Source organism: Anoplophora glabripennis, unplaced genomic scaffold (assembly GCF_000390285.2).
Source record: "Anoplophora glabripennis isolate ALB-LARVAE unplaced genomic scaffold, Agla_2.0 scaffold681, whole genome shotgun sequence".
Lineage (NCBI taxonomy): Eukaryota > Metazoa > Arthropoda > Insecta > Coleoptera > Cerambycidae > Anoplophora > Anoplophora glabripennis.
Genome location: NW_019416759.1, coordinates 147964 through 169204, shown reverse-complemented (window position 1 = coordinate 169204; position 21241 = coordinate 147964). Strand labels below are relative to the sequence as shown.

General features: G+C 30.2%; 2 protein-coding genes across 5 annotated transcripts in view; one reads left to right on the top strand and one right to left on the bottom strand.

Moving 5' to 3' along the window:
* LOC108912871 (CDK5 and ABL1 enzyme substrate 2) overlaps window positions 1-11768 on the bottom strand; it is a 25785-nt gene extending 14017 nt beyond the window's left edge. Inside the window, exons 1-5 of one of the 2 annotated variants that reach the window (XM_018718284.2) lie at window positions 11126-11768; window positions 6801-7115; window positions 6615-6738; window positions 1465-1592; window positions 1249-1284 (exon numbers count right to left, since the gene is read on the bottom strand). In XM_018718284.2, coding sequence (XP_018573800.1) covers window positions 1249-1284; window positions 1465-1592; window positions 6615-6738; window positions 6801-7115; window positions 11126-11508 — 986 coding nt within the window. In that variant the 5' untranslated portion in view covers window positions 11509-11768. The remainder of the gene's footprint in view (window positions 1-1248; window positions 1285-1464; window positions 1593-6614; window positions 6739-6800; window positions 7116-11125) is intronic. The other variant, XM_018718285.2, reaches the window with a different exon arrangement.
* Window positions 11769-11900: 132 nt separating this feature from the next.
* On the top strand, window positions 11901-18794 carry LOC108912874 (xaa-Pro aminopeptidase 1). 3 transcript variants are annotated; one of them, XM_018718288.1, is made up of 4 exons: window positions 11901-12050; window positions 12113-12454; window positions 15517-16578; window positions 18255-18794. In XM_018718288.1, the coding sequence occupies exons 2-4, from the start codon at window positions 12145-12147 to the stop codon at window positions 18728-18730; spliced, it is 1848 nt and encodes a 615-aa protein (XP_018573804.1). In that variant the 5' UTR covers window positions 11901-12050; window positions 12113-12144; the 3' UTR covers window positions 18731-18794. The 3 variants fall into 3 exon arrangements, with proteins under 3 accessions (XP_018573804.1, XP_018573806.1, XP_018573805.1); XM_018718290.1 differs by having other exon boundaries at window positions 11901-12063; XM_018718289.1 differs by having other exon boundaries at window positions 11901-12454.
* Window positions 18795-21241: the final 2447 nt, after the last annotated feature.

The window sequence follows — 21241 nt, the reverse complement described above, 5'->3', positions numbered from 1 at the left end:
CAAAAAATCAGTCGATAGATCTTTTTAAAATCTACAACTTTCTCACAAATTTTCAATCGCTGCTATATTATTTTAGTTATCTTAGAAAAACCGTTTTTTGCAACTTTGCGATTTTTTTTAACCATGTTCGCCATTTTGGATCGAGTTTAAAGAATAAGAAAATCAATTTATAATTTAATTTACTATACGGTCATATTTTTTTTGTCCAGGTAATAATTTCTGTAAGCATTTCTCTATAATGCTTGGACTATGTGCCCTTAGGAAACATTTCCGGACCCATGTTCATATGAACTTTTTTACTTAGTTTTGATCATAGAATCGGCCTGTTCAGGGTTGGCAGCTAATTATGAGACACCCTGTATAAGAGAAGTGAACTTTACTAAATTGGTCTTATATCTTTGTTATTGAGGTAATTTGTCAAAAACTGCATTTTACAAATAATCTTTGAAAACATTCTGCAAATTGTTCAGAATAGAAAATATAAAAGAAATATTTTTATAATAAAACTTTAATGCCCTGTATCTAAAAAAATAACAATTTTTTAAATAGAGTATAACAAACTATAATTATTTTTTGATAGTCTACCTATTCCTAGTGCCAAAAAAAATGAATCATCCTATATATACACTGTATCTCAGTGTTAATCTATCAGATTTCAGGAGTGGATAGAACTAGTAAAAATATTAGTAATTTGATTTATAATTTGTTTTGAAATCTCAATCGTTTCCGAGATACAGGTTGTTAAATGTCCCCAAAAACTATTATTTACTCCTCTGAAAAAGTAGAGACATTAGAACTAAATTTGGTGCGCATTATATTGAATTATGTCATTACTTTTTATTATTCTATCCGCTCTCAAAGTCTGACAGATTAAAACCGGGGTACCTTTAGAAACACTAATTCTGTCTCTATACTAACTAAAGAATGTAACAATGTATATTAGTATCTGAAACAAAAACTTTTATATCGCAAGATATGTATGCAAGTTTAAAATTCTGTTGACTTCAGCAATCACATACGATTTGCACAAAACAATCTTTAAAAATGATAGAAACTAGCCGCTAGCTGAAAGATAGTTTGTTTTTGATTTTTTTTTATATATGCAGCCATAGGCTTCTAGAACTGTTAATGCTTTAATGCTATAATGCTTTATGTGTGTATCCAGATTACTACCATACAAATATAAATTACATTATTACTGAAGCATACATTGCGTTTACTGTAGCTCTATTGTTCTACTTATATTACCATTTGTATTCTGGTTGCCAAGTTAACACTTTTGTCCTGCAAATTAAATAAAGTAACACATAAAAAAGAGATAAAGAAGCTTAGTTGTTGAAGCCAAACTAGAACACTTAATATAATGGAGCTTTATAAATTGTAAATAAAAACATTAAATCTCTTATATTCTTTGGTTTTACAATTTATAAAGACCATCATATTTGAGTTGTACAAAGAAAGTACCTGGCAACAACATGACGATTTCTCTTTGGTCCGTCATGTGAATGATCTGTGGGGTCATCTATTGTGTTTCTCTTCCCAACTTCTTTAATTGCCTTCGATGGAATAAGTAAATATCCATAAGAGTCCTCCTGCAAAAATAATTTACTTTCATAAAAGTAAAATTTGTTATAAATTGCCATTACTTATTATATTTGTAAAATTGATAGTTATATTGAAATTATACATATATAATTTGGTAAATTCCCTAGCTCCAACAAAATTGACCAAGAAATTTGAAATAATAGAAATGGTTCTAAATTATATCCAATTTTAGTGATTTTTAATAATTATTCACAATACTAACTTTAGTTATATTCTATAATTTTGACAGTTGGTTATTTTAAATATTTAAAGAACAGGTTACAGAACGTGATGTACGAAAAATAGCAGCATAAAATAAAAGAAATATCAAGAAATTAACAACGGTGTCAATGTTTTTTCCAGATATCAAGTACTACTTGCAATGCCAAAAAATAAGTCTATAATATAATTAATTATAATCATTAATGTTGCCACAACCTAACAATAAGCATGCAAAACACAAAAAACAGTCTGCAAGTGGTGGGAAATATTTCTTGTCAACTTTTGTTGGAAATATTTCCATGGAAAATTTCCAAGGAAATATTCCTTGGAATTATTCACATGAAACATTTGGCAACATTCCCGAAATATATTTTGGGAATATTTCCAAAAAAATATCTTCCCGGCAATTTCTCATCTATACATATGTCTATTAAGGTTTCATATTATTGTTATCATTATTTTCATATTTATTTTTATTCTACAGGGTGTCCCTGAAGAGGATGGACAACACTTGACCACAGATTCCTTGGATGAACATAAGATTATTTAGCCTGTTTTACCTATATACAAAAGTGCACGCCTACTGAGAGTAAAATTGGAATTTATTATACATTAAATATAGTAAAAAATTCCGATTTGTAAAAAATAATTTATAACTACAGCCTCAAAGCAGGGAATAATAATGAAAAAACGACACATTCAAAAAAATAACTACACATTTTTAGTGTTAGTATTATCAATCAATAAAATAGTCAACACTAATATTTTAAATAAACAATATCAACTAATAATGAGAAAGTCAACATTAACATTTTAAATAAACCTAAATTGATATACAGGGTGGTCCGAATTTTATGCAGGAAACTTTGAGGGCAGATAGATATTTTTAAAATAGTAGGTGTTTGCCTTATAAACGTAAGTCTGTAACGGTTTCGTTTTAGAGATACAGGGTGTTAAAGTTGTTAAAAAAAATTATTTTTTGTTTATATCTCCGGAATCCATAGACCGATTTCAATAAAATGTAGTACAGATAATGTATGATAGTAGGCCTTGTATTCCCTAAAATATTTTTATAAAAAAACCTACACCACTGTATTTTTTACAAGCTATTGTAACGAATTCATATTCTAACGCACAAAATACGTAAAAAGGTAACTTGAATTTTTTCCCTACAGTTCACCGTTCTCAAGTTATTCATACCTCCCCTTGTGGGAGACACTTCTAACCATAATATTACAAGAATATTTATGTTTATGCTTAAAAGTAAGTGCAATATGTAAGCACATCTACAAAATTCTTTACACTCATTGCTTTCATCTTTTTGGATTAAAATAATATTTGGAAAATCACACAAAGGAATGAAAGGCACAGAAATGAAATTTTAAAAGCATTTGACGACGATCCTCGGCTAAGTACACGAAGAACGTCTCGGCAACTCAGGGGTGAGTAAATCGAAAATTTGAAAAGTTCTACGTAAGGATGGCAGAAATCCGTACCATTTACAACCTGTGCAAAATTTACTTCCGGGAGATGCAGAGAGACGCCTGAATTTTTATCAATGGTTGTTTGAATTCTTACTAGAAATACTTTGGACCGATGAGGCTACGTTCACAAGGTGAGGGGTAGTGAATTTTCACAATCTGGATATTTGGTCACAAGGTCATGAAATTCGGAGTCATTTCTAAACTTTATAAAAAACCATCTATTTGAATCATTAGAGGATGTTCCATTAAATATACGACAAAATAGCTGGATACAAATGGATGGTGCTCCTGCGCATTTTAGGAGAATAATACAAGAATGGCTTAATGAAAATTATATGAAATGATGGATAGGTAGAAGACCAAATGCCAATGTCAACCATAATTGTGCAGAGGGTCCAGTGTCTTGGCCAGCCAGAACGCCAGATCTAAACTCCTTGGATTTCTATGTTTGGGGTGACCTACCTGAAAAGTTTACTCTACTCCAATAGATACTAGACCACAATTGCTGCAGCAAATAGAAGACAGGTGTAATGAATTAAAAGAAAACCACCACATGATATTGATATTAGTTTCAATTAGTTCCAATAATAGAAGATGTCAGAAATGTATCGATGTGGGTGGTTCACATTTTAAACAATTGCTGTACATACGTAACGTTAATTTTGTTTCTTGTTTAGTTGTTGTTGCTTGGTAACAGTGTATTTTTATTATTATTTTGATTTAAATTGTTCTTATTTGTAAAGATAATGCCTCCAGGGAAAACTAAAACACATTAGGAACACTACCTCACAAGTGATGTGGAAAGAATTTTGTTGTGCTTACAAATTGCACTTACTTTTAAGCATAAACATAAATATTTTTGTAATATTATGATTTGAAGTGTCTGTCACAAGGGGATTGTATTTGTATGAATAACTTGAAAATGGTGAACCTTAGGGAAAAAATTAAAGTTACCTTTTTTACGTATTTATCCGTTACAACTTGTAAAAAATACAGTGGCGTAGGTTTTTTTTATAAAAAGGGGGTGAACCCTGTCCAGTTGTACACCACTGGTTAAACCTTTAGAGCTCATATTTTAGGGAATGCAAGGCCTACTATCGTACATTATTTGTACCAAATTTTATTGAGATCGGTTAATAGATTCCTGAGATATAAACAAAAAATAATTTCTTTTTAACAATTTTAACACCCTGTATCTTTAAAACGAGGCCGTTCCAGACCTATGTTTATAAGGCAAACTCCTATTATTTTAAACAGATCTATCTGTCCTCGAAGTTTCCTGCATAAAATTTGGACCACCCTGTATGTAATCACATTAAAATAATATTACAGTAAATGCTCAGTGACTTTCTTGTTCTTAAACGCAACCATTAGTTCTTAGAAAATTAAAATGAAGTTTATCCAATAATTGTGCATTACCTCTCATAACATTAATTTCATTTTGTATTTTTTCCATAATTCATTTTCTGTATTTACTAAAAAGTTATAAACTGTCGTCCTCGATGCTTCTCAAAGGAAATAATTACATGGGTTTAGGTCCGGGGATCGAGGTGGCTATTTTAAAAAGGCATTATTTCCTCTACCTATTTACCTGTTAGGATAGTACTGGTCTTTTAATACTCTATTAACAGAACTTTTTGAAAGCCAACCTCTGCCGCTAAAGGCCTTGTATTTACTTAGCGCAATTTTTTCGATGCTTTTTAAAAATTTGTTCCTCAATGTTACAGGTAAAAAACGTCTCTCCGCATTAGCAATTGTTTTGTGATTTGGAATTCTTCGATTAGGAAATCTTTCAGAATATGCAACAGTAATCAACAATTTCCTTCACAATAATCAAAAACTAATAACATAACAGTTTGTTCAGCAAAAGTATAAATTGCAATAAAAAACAAAGTAAGCTAAAATTAAATGACACCTGAACTGAACCTTTTAATTATTGTTATGAATTTGTTTCTTTGTTATATGGCAACTCATACTAGACTGTTCTAATTAACTTATTTTATATTATTTCATGTGAAAAAAATGTAAATTTTACTCGAAATCCATAAACTATATCAAAATTTTGTGAGGCAAAAAATCTTCTGAAATAGTGCTTATTTTTTAAAATAAAAATTCTGTCATTGGCGGACACACAAAAAAGTTATGGGATAGTCCATAGCGCACGGGTACTAGAAAGAGAACATCCTGTATATGTATTCTCACCAAATTCTGTATTTACATTGCCCTTATATAAAAACATAAGTGTATCAAATTTGAAGTTTCTAAGAAAAACAGTTTTAAAATTATTTGGAAAAAACTAGGTTATCTGTTCTATATTTAGAAGGCTATATCTCAGTAGGCGTGCACTTTTGTATATAGGTAAGTTAGGCTAAATAGTCCTATTTTCATCCAAGGAACCTGCAGTCAAGCGTTGTCCATCCTTTTCAGGGACACCCTGTACAAGATGATAGTGTCAAATTACATCAAGTTGGCGGATTTATTGTAATGTAAAAATTTGCTACAAATAGGTATAATAATTCTTGAACAATTGAATGGATCAAAAATTAAAAAAATATGAATCATATTTGATTTTTGTATTAAAACTTGACAGCATAATACTTAATCTATCTCATAATTGTTGGATAGCGATAATGACAAAGATAATGATGAAGATCGTAGTGATTACAGTAACAACGACAATTAATTATGATGATATCGATAATAATGAATATTATAATCAAGTAACATCAATAAAGATGCCATAACATTGAAAATAATTTGTTTATTTTGCAATATATTTACATTGCAAAATTCGTTCAAAATCTTTTTGTCATGGAAGTTTTCTATATGACATGTTTCATTATCAAAATAGCTAAGTTAGGAGCAATTGTTCTCAGGAGAAAATTGGATGAAATTCACATCACTAGCGATATTAATAATAATAAGATAACCCTTCTGCTTAAAAAATACCATATTTTTCGACTCTAAAATCTAAAATCTAAAAATGCATTGGAATAAAAACGGTAAGGCCAAAAAATTCACTCACCATTATGCAAGTTATCTCTTAAAGATATTTTATCATTACATTGTTATTATTTTCAGCTTTAAAAATAATGTGTTCTTACCAAAAATAATTCATCACTGTGGCACCGGTTGTAAATATGCATCAAAATATATATTTGAAAAATAATCATCGTACAATACATTAAAATTTGATAAGAGTGTGCTAGATCAAATCTGAGTACCCTGTATATTGATAGAAACTTAGTTTGACGAGTTCTATAAAAAGTTTTTAACACCTGTCCAGGGGGACACCTAATATAAAAATTAAAATTCTAATTTTACCTGACCGTCTTGACCTCTTTCTATACCAAGGGAGTCAAAAGGATCTAACCCATCTGCACTAGAAGATAACGGTCTTGTCCCTGAAGTAGTCCGTTTTCTATGAGCATCTCGTTTAGAATCAGATCTGAAAACATTTAAAACATGATAATTATGACTTTCAACATATATTATATACTTCATGATTACCTGCTATTCTTTTTATAAGGAATAACTGAACACACCATAAACGGTAAATGTCTTGTAGTAACCAATACAATTCGCTCATTATTGAATTTATGATCTTTAGTTGGTTTAAAAATTGTAATTTGTTTTTTGACATTCTCTGGTATAACCGCCGGTGAAGTGCTTGGCTTAATTCCTTTAGCGATAGGTTCTAAACTTTCAGAACTGCTCCCATATGTATGTCTGTCTGTTTCACTACAAACTGAAGTTTGATATGGCAGCTTTTTCCTGAGTTTAGAAGTAATATTCTTTTCAGCTTCACTTCCAGATGCTGAAGATCTGTAATTATTTTAAAAGCTGGAATTATATGAATGTTTTTGATAAAAACTGGTTTTATTTAATGGCTTCATAAAATCTTCCAATTAGGTATAATAAACATGTGTGGCCAAGTTCAAGGTGCTCACATATTTAGTTACTTGGTATCTAGATCTTTTAAACATTCGTAAATTATAAGTAAATTGATTATGTCATTAATTGTAGCAACTTTATGCTGCAACTAAATTTCAGCAATTTTTATATTTATTATGCAATTTGCATAAAAATTGTTGAAATTCAGTTACAGAAATAACGGTGCTGAAATTGTGAGAACAAAAATAATTGTATCATGGGAACTAAGCTTATATTAAATTAACACTAAAAACATTGATCTATTCAATTCTATTATATCAATGTTCCTTTATACTAATTATTAATTACGGAAAATGTTTCATACAAGTTTAATTATAAGTTTGGTTTCAATAGGTAAGTACTAAATTATATAATTATGAAAATATATATACCTACATGGTGTTCCTTAATGATATGCGAATATTTAAGAGTGTGATTCTAAATGGAAAGTTAATGATAGTTTGCTTTATAAACTATGGTCCAAAAATGTTCTGTTGCGAAGAAAAATAAAACTCGTTGCATTGTCTGTAATTAATTAATGTAATCAATAGCTTAGATTTCTTTTCATGGGGCCATCTTAAAATGCTAGTGTACACAAGTCCCATTAATACTATAGATAAATTAAGAGAAAGAATAATTGCAGCAAGTGATAGAATAAAAAATACTCCGGGAATATTTCAACGAGTGCGCAAATCCATGACAAGGAGGGTGGAAGCATGCATATTAAGTGAAGGAGGCCATTTTCAACAATTTTTGTAACAATAGTTGTAATGTTATGTTAATGTTGTATGTTGTTAATTGTTGTTGTTCATTACACGCCAGTAATGTATTTAATTTTTGCTATTAAATTAGAAATAATTTACTCAAAACCGGCGCATCACAGGACAAAAACTCAAAAGAGTTCTTATCTTTCGAATTGAACGGGGATTTCAAAAATAATTTTATTTGGGAAAAAAACCATTGGCGTACCATTTTTTTCTTAAAAATATCAGTCAGTGCTTGTACACAGGCCACTTTTAGAGCTAAAAATTATATTTGTAATGAAAAACATGCGCTTTTATTAACTATCACTGAAATATCTCAAGCGGTTTCGGAAATATTAATTAATTTCCTTCTTTTTCCTAAAATTTTAAAACCACATATTTTCGCAACGGAATATTTTTGGAGCATAGTTCTGTTTATAAAGCAAATTATCATTAATTTTCCATGTAGAATCACACCCTTAAATATTCACATATCATTAAGGGACACCTATACTGGAATACTTATATTAACATTAAAAATTAACTACAAGATATTGAAGTTAAGTAGGTATTGACTAAAATCTTTATACAGGGTGGTCCGAATTTTATGCAGGAAATTTCGAGGACAGATAGATCTCTTTAAAATAATAGGAGTTTGCCTTATAAACATAGGTCTGGAACGGCCTCGTTTTAGAGATACAGGGTGTTGAAGTTGTTAAAAAAATATTATTTTTTGTTTATATCTCAGGAATCTATTAACCGATCTCATTAAAATTTGGTACAAATAATGTACGATAGTAGGCCTTGTATTACCTAAAATATGAGCTCTAAAGATTTAGCCAGTGGTGTACAACTGAGCAGGGGTCACCCCCCTTTTTATAAAAAAAAACCTACGCCACTGTATTTTTTACGAGTTATTGTGACGGATTTATATTCTAATGCACTAAATACATAAAAAAGGTGACTTGAATTTTTTCCCTAAGGTTCACCATTTTCAAGTTATTGATACAAATACAATCCCCTTGTGGCAGACTTCAGATAATTAATATTACAAAAATATTTATGTTTATGCTTAAAAGTAAGTGCAATTTATAAGCACATCAACAAAATTCTTTCCACATCACTTGTGACGTAGTGTTCCTGGTGTTTTAGTTTTCCCTGGAGGTATTATCTTTACAAATAAGAACAATTTAAATCAAAATAATAATAAAAATACATTTACCAAGCAACAACAACTAAACAAGAAACAAAATTAACGTTACGTATTTGCAGCAATTGTTTAAAATGCGAACCACCCATATCGATACATTTCTGATATCTTCTATTAATGGAACTAATTCAAGCTAATATCATATGGTGGTTTTCTATTCGCTGCAGTAGTTGTGGTCTAGTATCTATTGGAGTAGAGTAAACTTTTCAGGTAGGTCACCCCAAACATAGAGGTCCAGGTAGTTTAGATCTGGCGATCTGGCTGGCCAAGACACTGGACCCTCTGCACCATTATGGTTGACATTGGCATTTGGTTTTCTACCTATCCATCATCTCATATAATTTTCATTAAGCCATTCTTGTATTATTCTCCTAAAATGCGCAGGAGCACCATCCATTTGTATCCAGCTATTTTGTCATATATTTAATGGAACATCCTCTAATAATTCAAATAGATGGTTTTCTAGAAAGTTTAGAAATGACATTGAATTTCATGAGGATTTTCTTGTGACCAAATATCCAGATTGTGAAAATTCACTACCCCTCACCTTGTGAACGTAGCCTCATCGGTCCAAAGTATTTCTAGTAAGAATTCAAACAACCACTGATAAAAATTCAGGCGTCTCTCTGCATCTCCCGAAAGTAAATTTTACACAGGTTGTAAATGGTACGGATTTCTGTCATCCTTACGTAGAACTTTTCAAATTTTCGATTTACTCACCCCAAGTTGCCGAGACATTCTTCGTGTACCTACTTAGCCGAAGATCGTCGTTAAATGCTTTCAAAATTTCATTTTTGTGCCTTTCATTACTTTGTCGTGATTTTCCAAATATTATTTTAATCCAAAATGATGAAAGCGACGAGTGTAAAGAATTTTATTGATGTGCTTACAAATTGCACTTATACTTTTAAGCATAAACATAAATATTCTTGTAATATTATGGTTAGAAGTGTCTGCCACAAGGGGATTGTATTGGTATGAATAACTTGAGAACGGCGAACTTTAGGGAAAAAATTCAAGTTACCTTTTTTACGTATTATGTGCATTAGAATATAAATTCGTTACAATAGCTTGTAAGAAATACAGTGGCGTAGGTTTTTTTTTATAAAAAAGGGGGTGACCCTGTCTAGTTGTACACCACTGGTTGAACCTTTAGAGCTCGTATTTTAGGGAATACAAGGCCTACTATCATACATTATCTGTACTAAATTTGATTGAAATCGGTCGATGGATTCCGGAGATATAAACAAAAAATAATTCTTTTTTAACAACTTCAACACCCTGTATCTCTAAAACGAGGCCGTTCCAGACCTATGTTTATAAGGCAAACGTCTATTATTTTAAAGAGATCTATCTGCCCTCGAAGTTTCCTGCATAAAATTCGGACCACCCTGTAGACTCATATGCACAATTCAGAATTCTACTAAAGTATTGATTAGTCAGTTATTACTACATAAAAAATGTTAAATGATTAATATTGTTCATACTTCTACTAAATTTAATAATAATTTACGATTATTTTAGTATGTAAGTATATGTAACATATATTTAATGCAGATTTAAACATGAATTTCATTTATGAAATCCTTCTTAATACCTGTGTTTACTCTGTACTTATTTAATTATAACAACTGAAATAATGACCTTTAAGTGACTTTGTCAACAATTTTTACATAAAGCTGTTTTGTGTTTACACTTACACAATGCTACTTTTGTATTAGTTTTCTTTGCATAGTACAGATCAAATTAAACAGAACTAAGCAAAATATAAATAAATTAAAGGTATTTTTTTTGTTTTTAAAAAACATATTTTTCGATATTTTTCATATTGGACTCATTAAAAATAGAGAGACGCTTTAACATTAGGCATTATAATGTTTGTGTGACATTAACTACTGTTATTTAATAACAGTGAAGATAGTTAGAATATTATTTTCCATTAGATTTACCGTTCTCTAATCGCTTTATTTTTGGCAGCATATTCTTCAATAGAAGCCTTAATAGGTGTAATGACACCCTCAGAGTCTGAACTTAAAGAATTCACATCACTGTGGTTAATGGTTTTATATTTTTGTACACGTTTTTTTGGATTTAAAATTGGTTTCTCTTTCGAAAAATTTTGTTCTGCGTCACTGAAACAATCATCAAGTCCGTCTGACTCTTCGGCAAGGATTTCTTCAGTACATAGAAAAGGGGTCTTCGTAATAGCTCCATTACGAGGAAGTAAGGATAACCTAGTGTCCCTGTAGCTACCATCAAGAGAAATGTTAGATAAAAACGTAACAGCGGCAATTCTCCGCCTCGAGCGATTTCTTTTTAATGAAGTTGCCATTTATTATTGCTTATTTATCACTAGGTGTTATGTCACTGACACAACATTAAAAACATAGTTCTTTTATTACACATTTTTGATGTTTGTTCAGTACGTATATGGAACTCAATACTGTTTAATAGAAACAATATCAGTGTTGAGCACATAGCTATTGTTTTAATTTCACCACAATTTAAATTGTCTTTCACTTTGTAACACTACACACTATTATTCAGCAAACTATAAATATTTTCTTTTTGCTAAATAAGACGATTTACAAATAATCAATTTGACCACACCAACCTTACTAACAATTACTAGATAGCTTCAAGTAATCTGCGCATTAGTAATAAATTTTGTTGGCTGCCTTGATCACCTAGTGATGACGTTTACATTACTGATTTATTTTGGGTTATGTTTATCTTGATTGTTCAAATGTCATCAAGTTAAATTATCAACTTCAAATCCCTTTATCATTCTCATTTTATATGAGATTTGACATAGAAATGAGCATGAAGTGCTGTGAAATGTGCATTTAACTGTCTGTTTACCATAATATCGCAGTAATTATTTATAGTAATTTTTTAATCATTAAAAAGTTAATTATTATAAAAATATATTCTAGCTGTATGTGAATATACTGTCAAAGATACAAGGATGCCGCCTAAATCTACTACAAAATTATTGACCCAACTGCGAGCTTTAATGCAAAATACTAAATATGTATCAGAACCCATCCATGCGTACATTGTTCCCTCTAATGATGCACACACCAGTGAATACCTAGCAGATTGTGATCAGTATCGAGCGTACATTTCTGGTTTCACTGGATCTGCTGGAACTGCAATAATAACACATAATGAAGCCTGTTTATGGACAGATGGTAGATACTTCTTACAAGCATCTCAACAGTTGGATTCAAATTGGACTCTTATGAAGGAAGGCTTGGCAAGTACTCCAACTGAAGGTATTGTCATATTTGTTTTTTTTTACTGATAAAACCTATATTTGAGTAGATGAAAGTTTATGGAATCTGATTGAAGTGTGTGTATAAAGTTAGAAACATTTCTGGTAATACACATCACATCACAATTTAAGGAGTAAATCTTTTGCGACATTAATAACTATAGGGATTGAAAATACTACACAAACACTATTGCTATATTTCTATATATTTATAAAAAGATATTTCCTTTCGAGTTTTGCTTCGTTTTTTTTTCAAAAACCCTTAAAAAAGTTCTAGAATGAAAGCATAATTTCAAGAACTTTTAACTTTACACACATAAGTAGTTGAAGTTGATGTCTTGTTATTTTGTTTTTTTTTTAATTTATATTAATATTGAATGGTCATTACAATATTTAAGACTTGTGTTCAAGTTCATGTTGTGAATGAGAAAAAATGGCATGTTCAATATCTAAATCTTTACTACACATTTTTATATTTTTTCAATTTGTCCCCATAAATACCGTGTAGTTATGTAGCAGGGTATTAGGGTATTACATTTTATTACTTTTATGGTAAACAAGATCAGTTATCTTAATCTATTCAGCCTGAGAAATATATTGTTGATAAAAGAAAACTATAATCCCGAATTAGTGATTGATTTCATATTTTATATTGTATTTAATACATTAGATGTTTCAATGTTTCAATTTTTCATTAACTAGTATTGAAAATTGATAAAATATTTTGTATGTAAAAACGATAATGAGAATATAAAGTATGTAATAATTTGCAGGCTCATTAAAAACTTGCTATTGTTTTTCAAATGATAATAAAATATATTAGGTTTAGATAAACATCTATAACATTGAAAAATATTTACACATAGTTATAACAAAGATTAAGAAGCTATACTCTTTCAAAGCGAACAACAGTGTTGTTCCTTTAGATTTACTAGTTATGAGCATGTATTACTTAAATAATTATTTGCTGATTAATTTTTGTATGAATTCAGTTTAAAAAACTTCCTTATTACTTAGCTAAACTTTAACGAAGGATTCTTTGTCAAAAATCAACAAAAAAGTTCCTGTAAACATGAGTTTGGAAAAGCTTAATTTTTGAGATATAGGAGGTTAAAGTATGAAAGAATGCTGTTTAAATTTAAAAAAAAGACTAAAACCATTCGTTCAAATTTGTGTCTTAAATTTTTGATTATCTACAAATATATATGCATGACACAGGTTTGTTACATATGTCTGTGTAACTCCAGTATAGCAATTTTTGCAATTTCTTTCAAAACTTTTTCATATTTGGCCTGCGATTATGGCATGGTACTAAAAGCTTTCTAAAAATGTTTTGTTACAGCATATTTTAAATGTAAATGACCATGTCTAGGCAATCTTTGCTAAAAGTATCAGATCATTAAATTAATTTTTAAAATAATATTAATTTATAAAATAATACTTATTTAAGTAACCACATTATATATGAATAAATTTAAGTATTATGTGGCTTCCCTCAACAGTTTTTTTGTAACATTTAATAAATTATTTTCATTTATTTTGAATGCAGTGTATATAATAAATAGGATATATATGTACAGGAAATTTTTTTGTTAATTCGTGTTGTGAAATCGACCATCAAAATTTAGTCTCAGATTTTATAACCATTTTTTTTTATTAGTATAAAGATAATGTATCTTATAAAACCAGTTGAATAAAGTACGTACATAATATTTTGCGGGCTTATTAAAAAGATTGCTATTGTTTTTAAATGATCAAGAAAAAAATAGATTAACAATTTAGATAATTACGTTAATAGTTAAGATTAAGAAGCTGTTCACCAATTATGAAATTGTATTAAATATTTACTTGTGACGATTATTTCTTAAATGATTGATTATTATACTCTACAGATTATCAACTTAAAACGTTTGATTTTTACAAGGTGTTGAAAAGAATCATTATCTCTGAAATATCTCTTAAAATACTTAAGAAATACTATTTAACTAAAGTAAAAAATCTGTTAGATTAGTACATCGAATATATCAAAGGTGACAGAGATACTAGGGGTCACCATCACTAACAATCTCAGAAATACTCTACGTTAAGCATTTTCAGACATTCTAGAAAATGTAAATTTTTTTTTATTTCTACACTGTTTCTTGAAATGCAGCGTATCCGGATATTTCTTCATAGGACTTTTTCCTTATTTTGGCCACTTTACGTAAAATGTAAAGTTTTTTCAAATAATCTTAAAACATCCTGAAAATATATATAATAAACACATTAGTGCCATGCAAAACCATAAAAAATTTGGTACCTATCCAATACCTATTGATAAAAGTCTGGTAATCAAAACAACAAAGAAAGCTAATTTTATTATTAATTGAAATATTTTATACAGTTACTGTTATTCTGTTTGTGAAAAATTGTTTTAAAAAAATAAAAAATATTTATTTTTTGTTTTTATCAGTATTTACGGTGTTTGTCAGGACATATAACATCTAGAGATGGCTTACGAAAATTAAATTGGTCATATTTTAATAACACAACATGGACAACATACATATTTAGAGATACAGTGTGGATGATATGATTGCTATGCCCACATGATGAAAATATTTCTAATGAAATTTGCAAAATGAAAAAACTTAAATAGGGTTGGCTGACCCTTAAATCTCGAAAAGGGTTCCATGTATATTTACAAAATATTGTTTTTTTCATAATCAACTAATAGATAGAATTAAAAAAAATAATTTTTTATTCATAGTGATATTTATTTAAAATTCAATGTTAACATTCCATTTTTCATATTTCGTAATGCTGTAACTTATGAAAAATAAAAATGTTGCAAAGAGTGAGAACACTTGTTTGTATTTATCAGTTGATTATTAAAAATATTTTGTAAACATATTATCTACAACTCTTTTCGAGATCGCAGGGTCGGCCACCTCTATTATAATTAATTATTATCCCCTAAAAAAGCATATGGCTCCCAGTTTTATTATAAAAATATGATCTGTTTAATTTTCATGTGCTGTCACTGATAATGTGATAGTTTTAAATAAAACAGTTTTTGTTTAGGAGCATGGTTATCTAAAAGTCTTCCTTCTGGTTCAAGGGTGGGAGTTGACCCCAAAGTTTTTGCATTTAACAACTACATGCCTTTAAGTTCACAGTTAGAAGCAGCAGGTCATAAGTTAATTCCAGTGTCGACTAATTTGATTGAACTGCTATGGACAGAAAGACCAAAGCGTCCGACAAATCCTGTCATTCCACTACCTTTGAAATACAGTGGAAGAACTGTTAAAGAAAAACTGGAGTCCTTACAGGGTCAAATGAGAGAAAAGGATGCTAAGTATTTGTTGCTTGCTGCACTTGATGAGATAGCTTATTTTCTGAATTTAAGAGGTTCTGACATTCAATACAATCCAGTTTTCTTTTCATATGTTATTGTTTCTTTGAATGGTTTTACTGTGTTTGTGAACCCCAAACAAAACTCCTCAGAAATAAAACAGCACCTAACTTCTGAGGCCGGTAACATATATACTATAGAACCGTATGACAAAATAGAAGAGAAATTGAAGAACCTTGTAAACAATCTAGATGGTACAATATGGTTCTCTGAGGCCACCAATTATGCACTCATCAGTTTAATTCCCAAGAAAAATCTCTTGTTGACCAATATTACGCCAATACAACTAATGAAAGCTATTAAGAATTCTGTTGAAATCAATGGAATGCGTAATGCACATATTAAGGATGCTGCAGCACTCTGCTGTTATTTTTCATGGCTTGAAAAAAATGTAACAAGTTCAAAAATAACTGAAATCTCAGGAGCAAAAAAATTGTTGGATTTTAGAAAGCTACAAGAGGATTTTGTGGGTGAGAGTTTTTCCACTATTAGCTCAGTCGGGCCTCATGGTGCTATTATTCATTATTCCCCTGATGAAACCACTGATGTCCAAATAACAAATAGTTCGTTGTATCTCTGTGATTCCGGAGGCCAGTTTAAAGATGGAACAACTGATGTCACAAGAACTTTGCATTTTGGAACTCCTACAGAATTTGAAAGAGAATGCTATACTAGGGTTTTAAAGGGTCACATCAAAATAGCAACTTCAGTTTTTCCTCGTAAAATTAAAGGTAAGAATTTTTTTTTGCTGTGTATTGTACATGATGTGCAAGAGACACTTAGTTTTTTTTTTGATAGGATTTAATCAGTTTTGCAAATCTAATTCATAATTATAGTTAATTTTTATTTAAATAGTAAAGGATGATTTTTTTTTTCATTTTGTATTTTTTGGTTCGGAAAGTGAAATTAAAAATTTAAAGGTGACTGTTGGTTGCATATTTTCCATAAGCAATATTTTAAAATAGCTACAGTACCTTTGATAACATTTTTAGATGTGGAGGATAGAAAGTATGAATGTGTCAAAGTATAACAGCTATATTGTTATTCAAGATACAAAGATACAAAGTGTCGGTGTTAGCAAATAGGTATAAAGGCAAAGGGTAACCAAACACTCCAAATTTGTGGTTTATTTGTTATTTAATAATCTTATTGGTAAACATTTTTTTTCAATAATTTTTATTGAATAATTTGAATACTTTACTTTCCTTATAAAAATTGTTGTAAAAACATTATACATTAAATCACTCGAATAATAACAGAGCTGCTATATTTTGCATCACACTAGTGGATATACAGGAACGGGGTATTCCGATTTATAAGATGTAGAAGCTATTAACACAAAAAAGATGAAAGTAAGATATTTTTTATAAAATAAGCTGCATATATTAGAAATTATAAGTTGTTCACAATGGGGTGTTTGCCACCATTTCAGAAATTAACAGAAAATGCTCTATATTGTTTTATTTTTGTAAGAAATATTATTTAAGTGGAAATTAAAAAAATATAAAACAAGCGAATTTGGCAGACAGCTAAATGCTAAAAAATTGATAATGCCATTTTTCAGAACATGACACCTAAGAAATCATAGAAGCCTTAGGATCTGCAATTTTGAGGAAGTTATAGTTTCTAAATACATGTATTCCTAGAATCAATTTAATGAAAAAACTTTTAACTTCATTTGATTCTTACTTATTAATGTTAAGTACTGTGTTAATGGTTTATATAAATTGTATAATATAATTGTATAAACATCCTGTATGCAGGGTGTCTCATAATTATAGTGTCCAATAATTTACCACTTGATTCTATTGTCAAAAATATTTTTCTTATAAACATGGGTCTAGAAATGCTTCCTAAAGGAGCTACGCTCCCCTAAATGGAGCCTCAAAAAATTATTTTTTTTTTAAATATTTCTGAAAAGGGTCCAAGGAAAATTATGAATTTTGACACCTTGAATGCCCATTAAAAGTCGAAATCATGCAATGCAAACAGATGATAGACTTTCATTTCCTCAAAGAAATAAAGAGTACCTTTTTTGTAGAGGAAATGAAGGTCTGTCATATGTTGGCATCTGAATTTAGAATTTTGGCAAGTAAAAAAATAGGGGCAAATTTTAGCCGACGATCCTCCCAATTGAGACACCCCTGACTAAAATTTTAAAAAATTTTTATGATAACTTATGGTACTTTTAATGCGCATTTGTCATGTCAAAATTCATAATTTTCCTTCAACCCGTTTCGGAAATATTAAAAAAAAATGAGGCCCCATTTAGGGGATTTAGGAAGCATTTCTCGACCCATGTTTATATGGAAAAATATTATTATTTTTGGCAATAGAATCAAGTGGTAAATTATTGGATACTAATTATTAGACACCCTGTATAGCGGATTCATTTTTTTTTTTTAAGGTAACTATCTTGATTCATTTGCACGAGAGTATTTGTGGCAAGTAGGATTGGATTATGCCCACGGTACTGGTCATGGCATCGGATCCTATTTGAATGTTCATGAAGGCCCAATGGGAATCTCCTGGAAGCCCCTTCCGGATGATCCTGGACTCGAGGCAGGCATGTTTATTTCTAACGAACCAGGATATTATCAAGATGGAGAATTTGGCATTCGTATTGAAGACATCATACAAATAGTAGATGCTAACCCACCACATAATTTCAACAACAAAGGCTATTTAACATTTGATTCTGTTACTTTAGTCCCTAAAATAATAAAATTAATCATTATCGACATGTTAACTGATGCAGAAATAGATTATTTGAATAAATATCATCAACAGTGTAGGGACGTTGTTGGGCCATTATTGCAGCAACAGGGTCAGCAAGAGGCTTTGGAATGGTTAATTAGAGAAACTCAGCCAATTTCCAGATAATTTTACTTCAGCTTTCTATTTTTGACAATACTAACAGTATTTTGAAATATATTTTAATAAATTTTCTATTCGTTTTATTTACTTTACTTACCACTTGACCACTTTATACAATGTCGAAATTCATGCAACAAAATTTGGTCATAGATTCTTACGACAAATTTAGAGAAATTTAGAGGACCTGTATTTTTTCTTTTTGTTAACTGGCCGCCTCTTTCGGAGTTACAGCCCCCTGAAATCTGCCCCTAAGAAGTCTTATATCTCAAAACCATGTACGAGAATTACTAAATTTGGTACACAGGGGCTCTATGTGGAAGCTCACAGTGCTACATTTTTTGGCGAGAAACCCCCTTAAGACACTTTTTCGTGAGCCCCCTTGTCTTCGGAACCAGAAAAATTTGGTTGCAAATTTGATTTTTTTAAAAATTATTAGCTAGAAAGTCATTGAATTTAGAAACTTTTTTGTCTTGATATTTGTTTCATAAAACGCAATGTTTTTGAGGAAAATGGCGAATCACGATATGCATTCGACCACATTTTAACATTTTTCTCAAAAACATTGCGTTTTACGAAAAAAGTGTAAAGAGGCAAAAGTTTCTAAATTTATGGTTTTCTAGTGGACTAATAATTTTTAAGAAATTTAAATATGCAACCAAATTTTATTGGCTCCAAAGACAAGGAGGGGGGCCATGAAAAATTGTCTTAAGGGGGTTCCCCGCCAAAAAATGTAGCACCATCAGATTCCACATGTCATAAAACCCTTGTGTACCAAATTTTGTGATTCTCGTACAACAGGGTTCTGAGATATTAAAAAAAGATTATTCTGAGGGGCGGACTTCAGGGGGCTGTAACTCCGAAAGAGGGGGCCACTTGACAAAAATAAAAAATACGGGTTCCCTAAATTTGTCTTAAGAATCTGACCAAATTTTGTTGCATGAATTTAGGGACACCCTGTATACAACAAGTATATTTGAAGTCACAAATAGATAGAAAATATAAATATCTAACAATCTAACAGACTAAAAATGCAAACGATTTATAGGCCTAATAAATAAAAGACATATTCGTCAACAGTATAAAAGCAATAATTTAATAAAAACAATTTTGTGCATATTTGATATTGTCAATAGATTTTTTACATATTTCTGCAATACGTATTAAGTAGTTTTTTTTACTAAATTTATACAATTTCAACAATAACATGGCGTATTTAAATGAAGAAACACAAATTCCATCAAATAGTCCTGAGTCCAAAATATGATGATTGGAATTTTGAATCCAGGAGGCCTGGCCAAGGGACTTGAACCAATCCACGGAATCAGACGAAGTAGCATTAACGGAGCCCTTAATAAATGGGCCTATCAAATATCAGGTCAAAACTGGAGGATCAACAGAAGATGTACGCAGCCTCATAGCTTTATATGTATATGCTTTATATATCAGGTGCTAAAGCCATCAATAACACTAACACATTAATGTCCTGCTACAATAACTGTATCATAAAAGGAACAATCTAAAGCTGATTGTACAATTAAACGATCCGCTTCACTTTCTGCTTGACTCCATTTCGACCAGTTTTTTGCAGAGAATAATAAACCTATTTTTATTTTTGCTGTTTCCCAAGAATTTCTCTTTAGTTGTATTTAGAGGCATGTGTTCTTCAAATAAATAATCAATTAAAGTACTTATTACTTATAAATGACAAAAAATTTTTCGAGTTGATATTTGATCTGGGTCTTATTTCTGCTTGGCCTTAAACTAAGAAGTTGAAAAAATTTGTCCAATTAATGCACAGGGTGTTTTTACGATGAATTTTCAAAAATTGTCAAGAGTAAAGTACCTTTGTTTTTAAACATATCAAAAATATTTACTTCATAAAGTTATTGAGAACTAAAAGTTATGACTGATTATCAATTTTCAATTTACTCGGCAAACTTTGTTTTTTTTTCTTTACTTTCAAGACGGACACCCAGGGCATTCAACGCGAATCATTATGACCCAATTCCTTGGCCTCCTAGAGGTCCTGATTTAACTCTAATGGACTTTTATTTATGGGGCTATCTCAAGCAGAAAATCTATGGGTCCCCGTTGATTAACGATTTATTTGAATTGAAACAAATAATAAAACAATTAATGCCATCCCCATTCAAGAAATCCAAAATGCCTACACAGAATTTACAAGCGCGCTGAGCGATGTGAAACGGTTGATGGCAGCACATTTGAATAACCATTTTATTATTTGTTTGTTTATGTTTACTTATTAGGTATATTAGTTACGTTTTTCTCTCTAATAAATAATTAGGAATGTGTACTTTGTGGTTGTGAATGAAAAAAAAAACAAAATTGGCCGATCAAATTGAAAATTGACAAACTGTCATAATAGTCCACGCAGTATCTGTTTTATAAAGGGTATACTTGGGTAAAACGCATATGATCGGAGATTTTTGCTTTAACGGCTTCTAAACAACATTAGAAATCATAATTTTTCTATGCAAATAAAAAAAACGTGGGTTT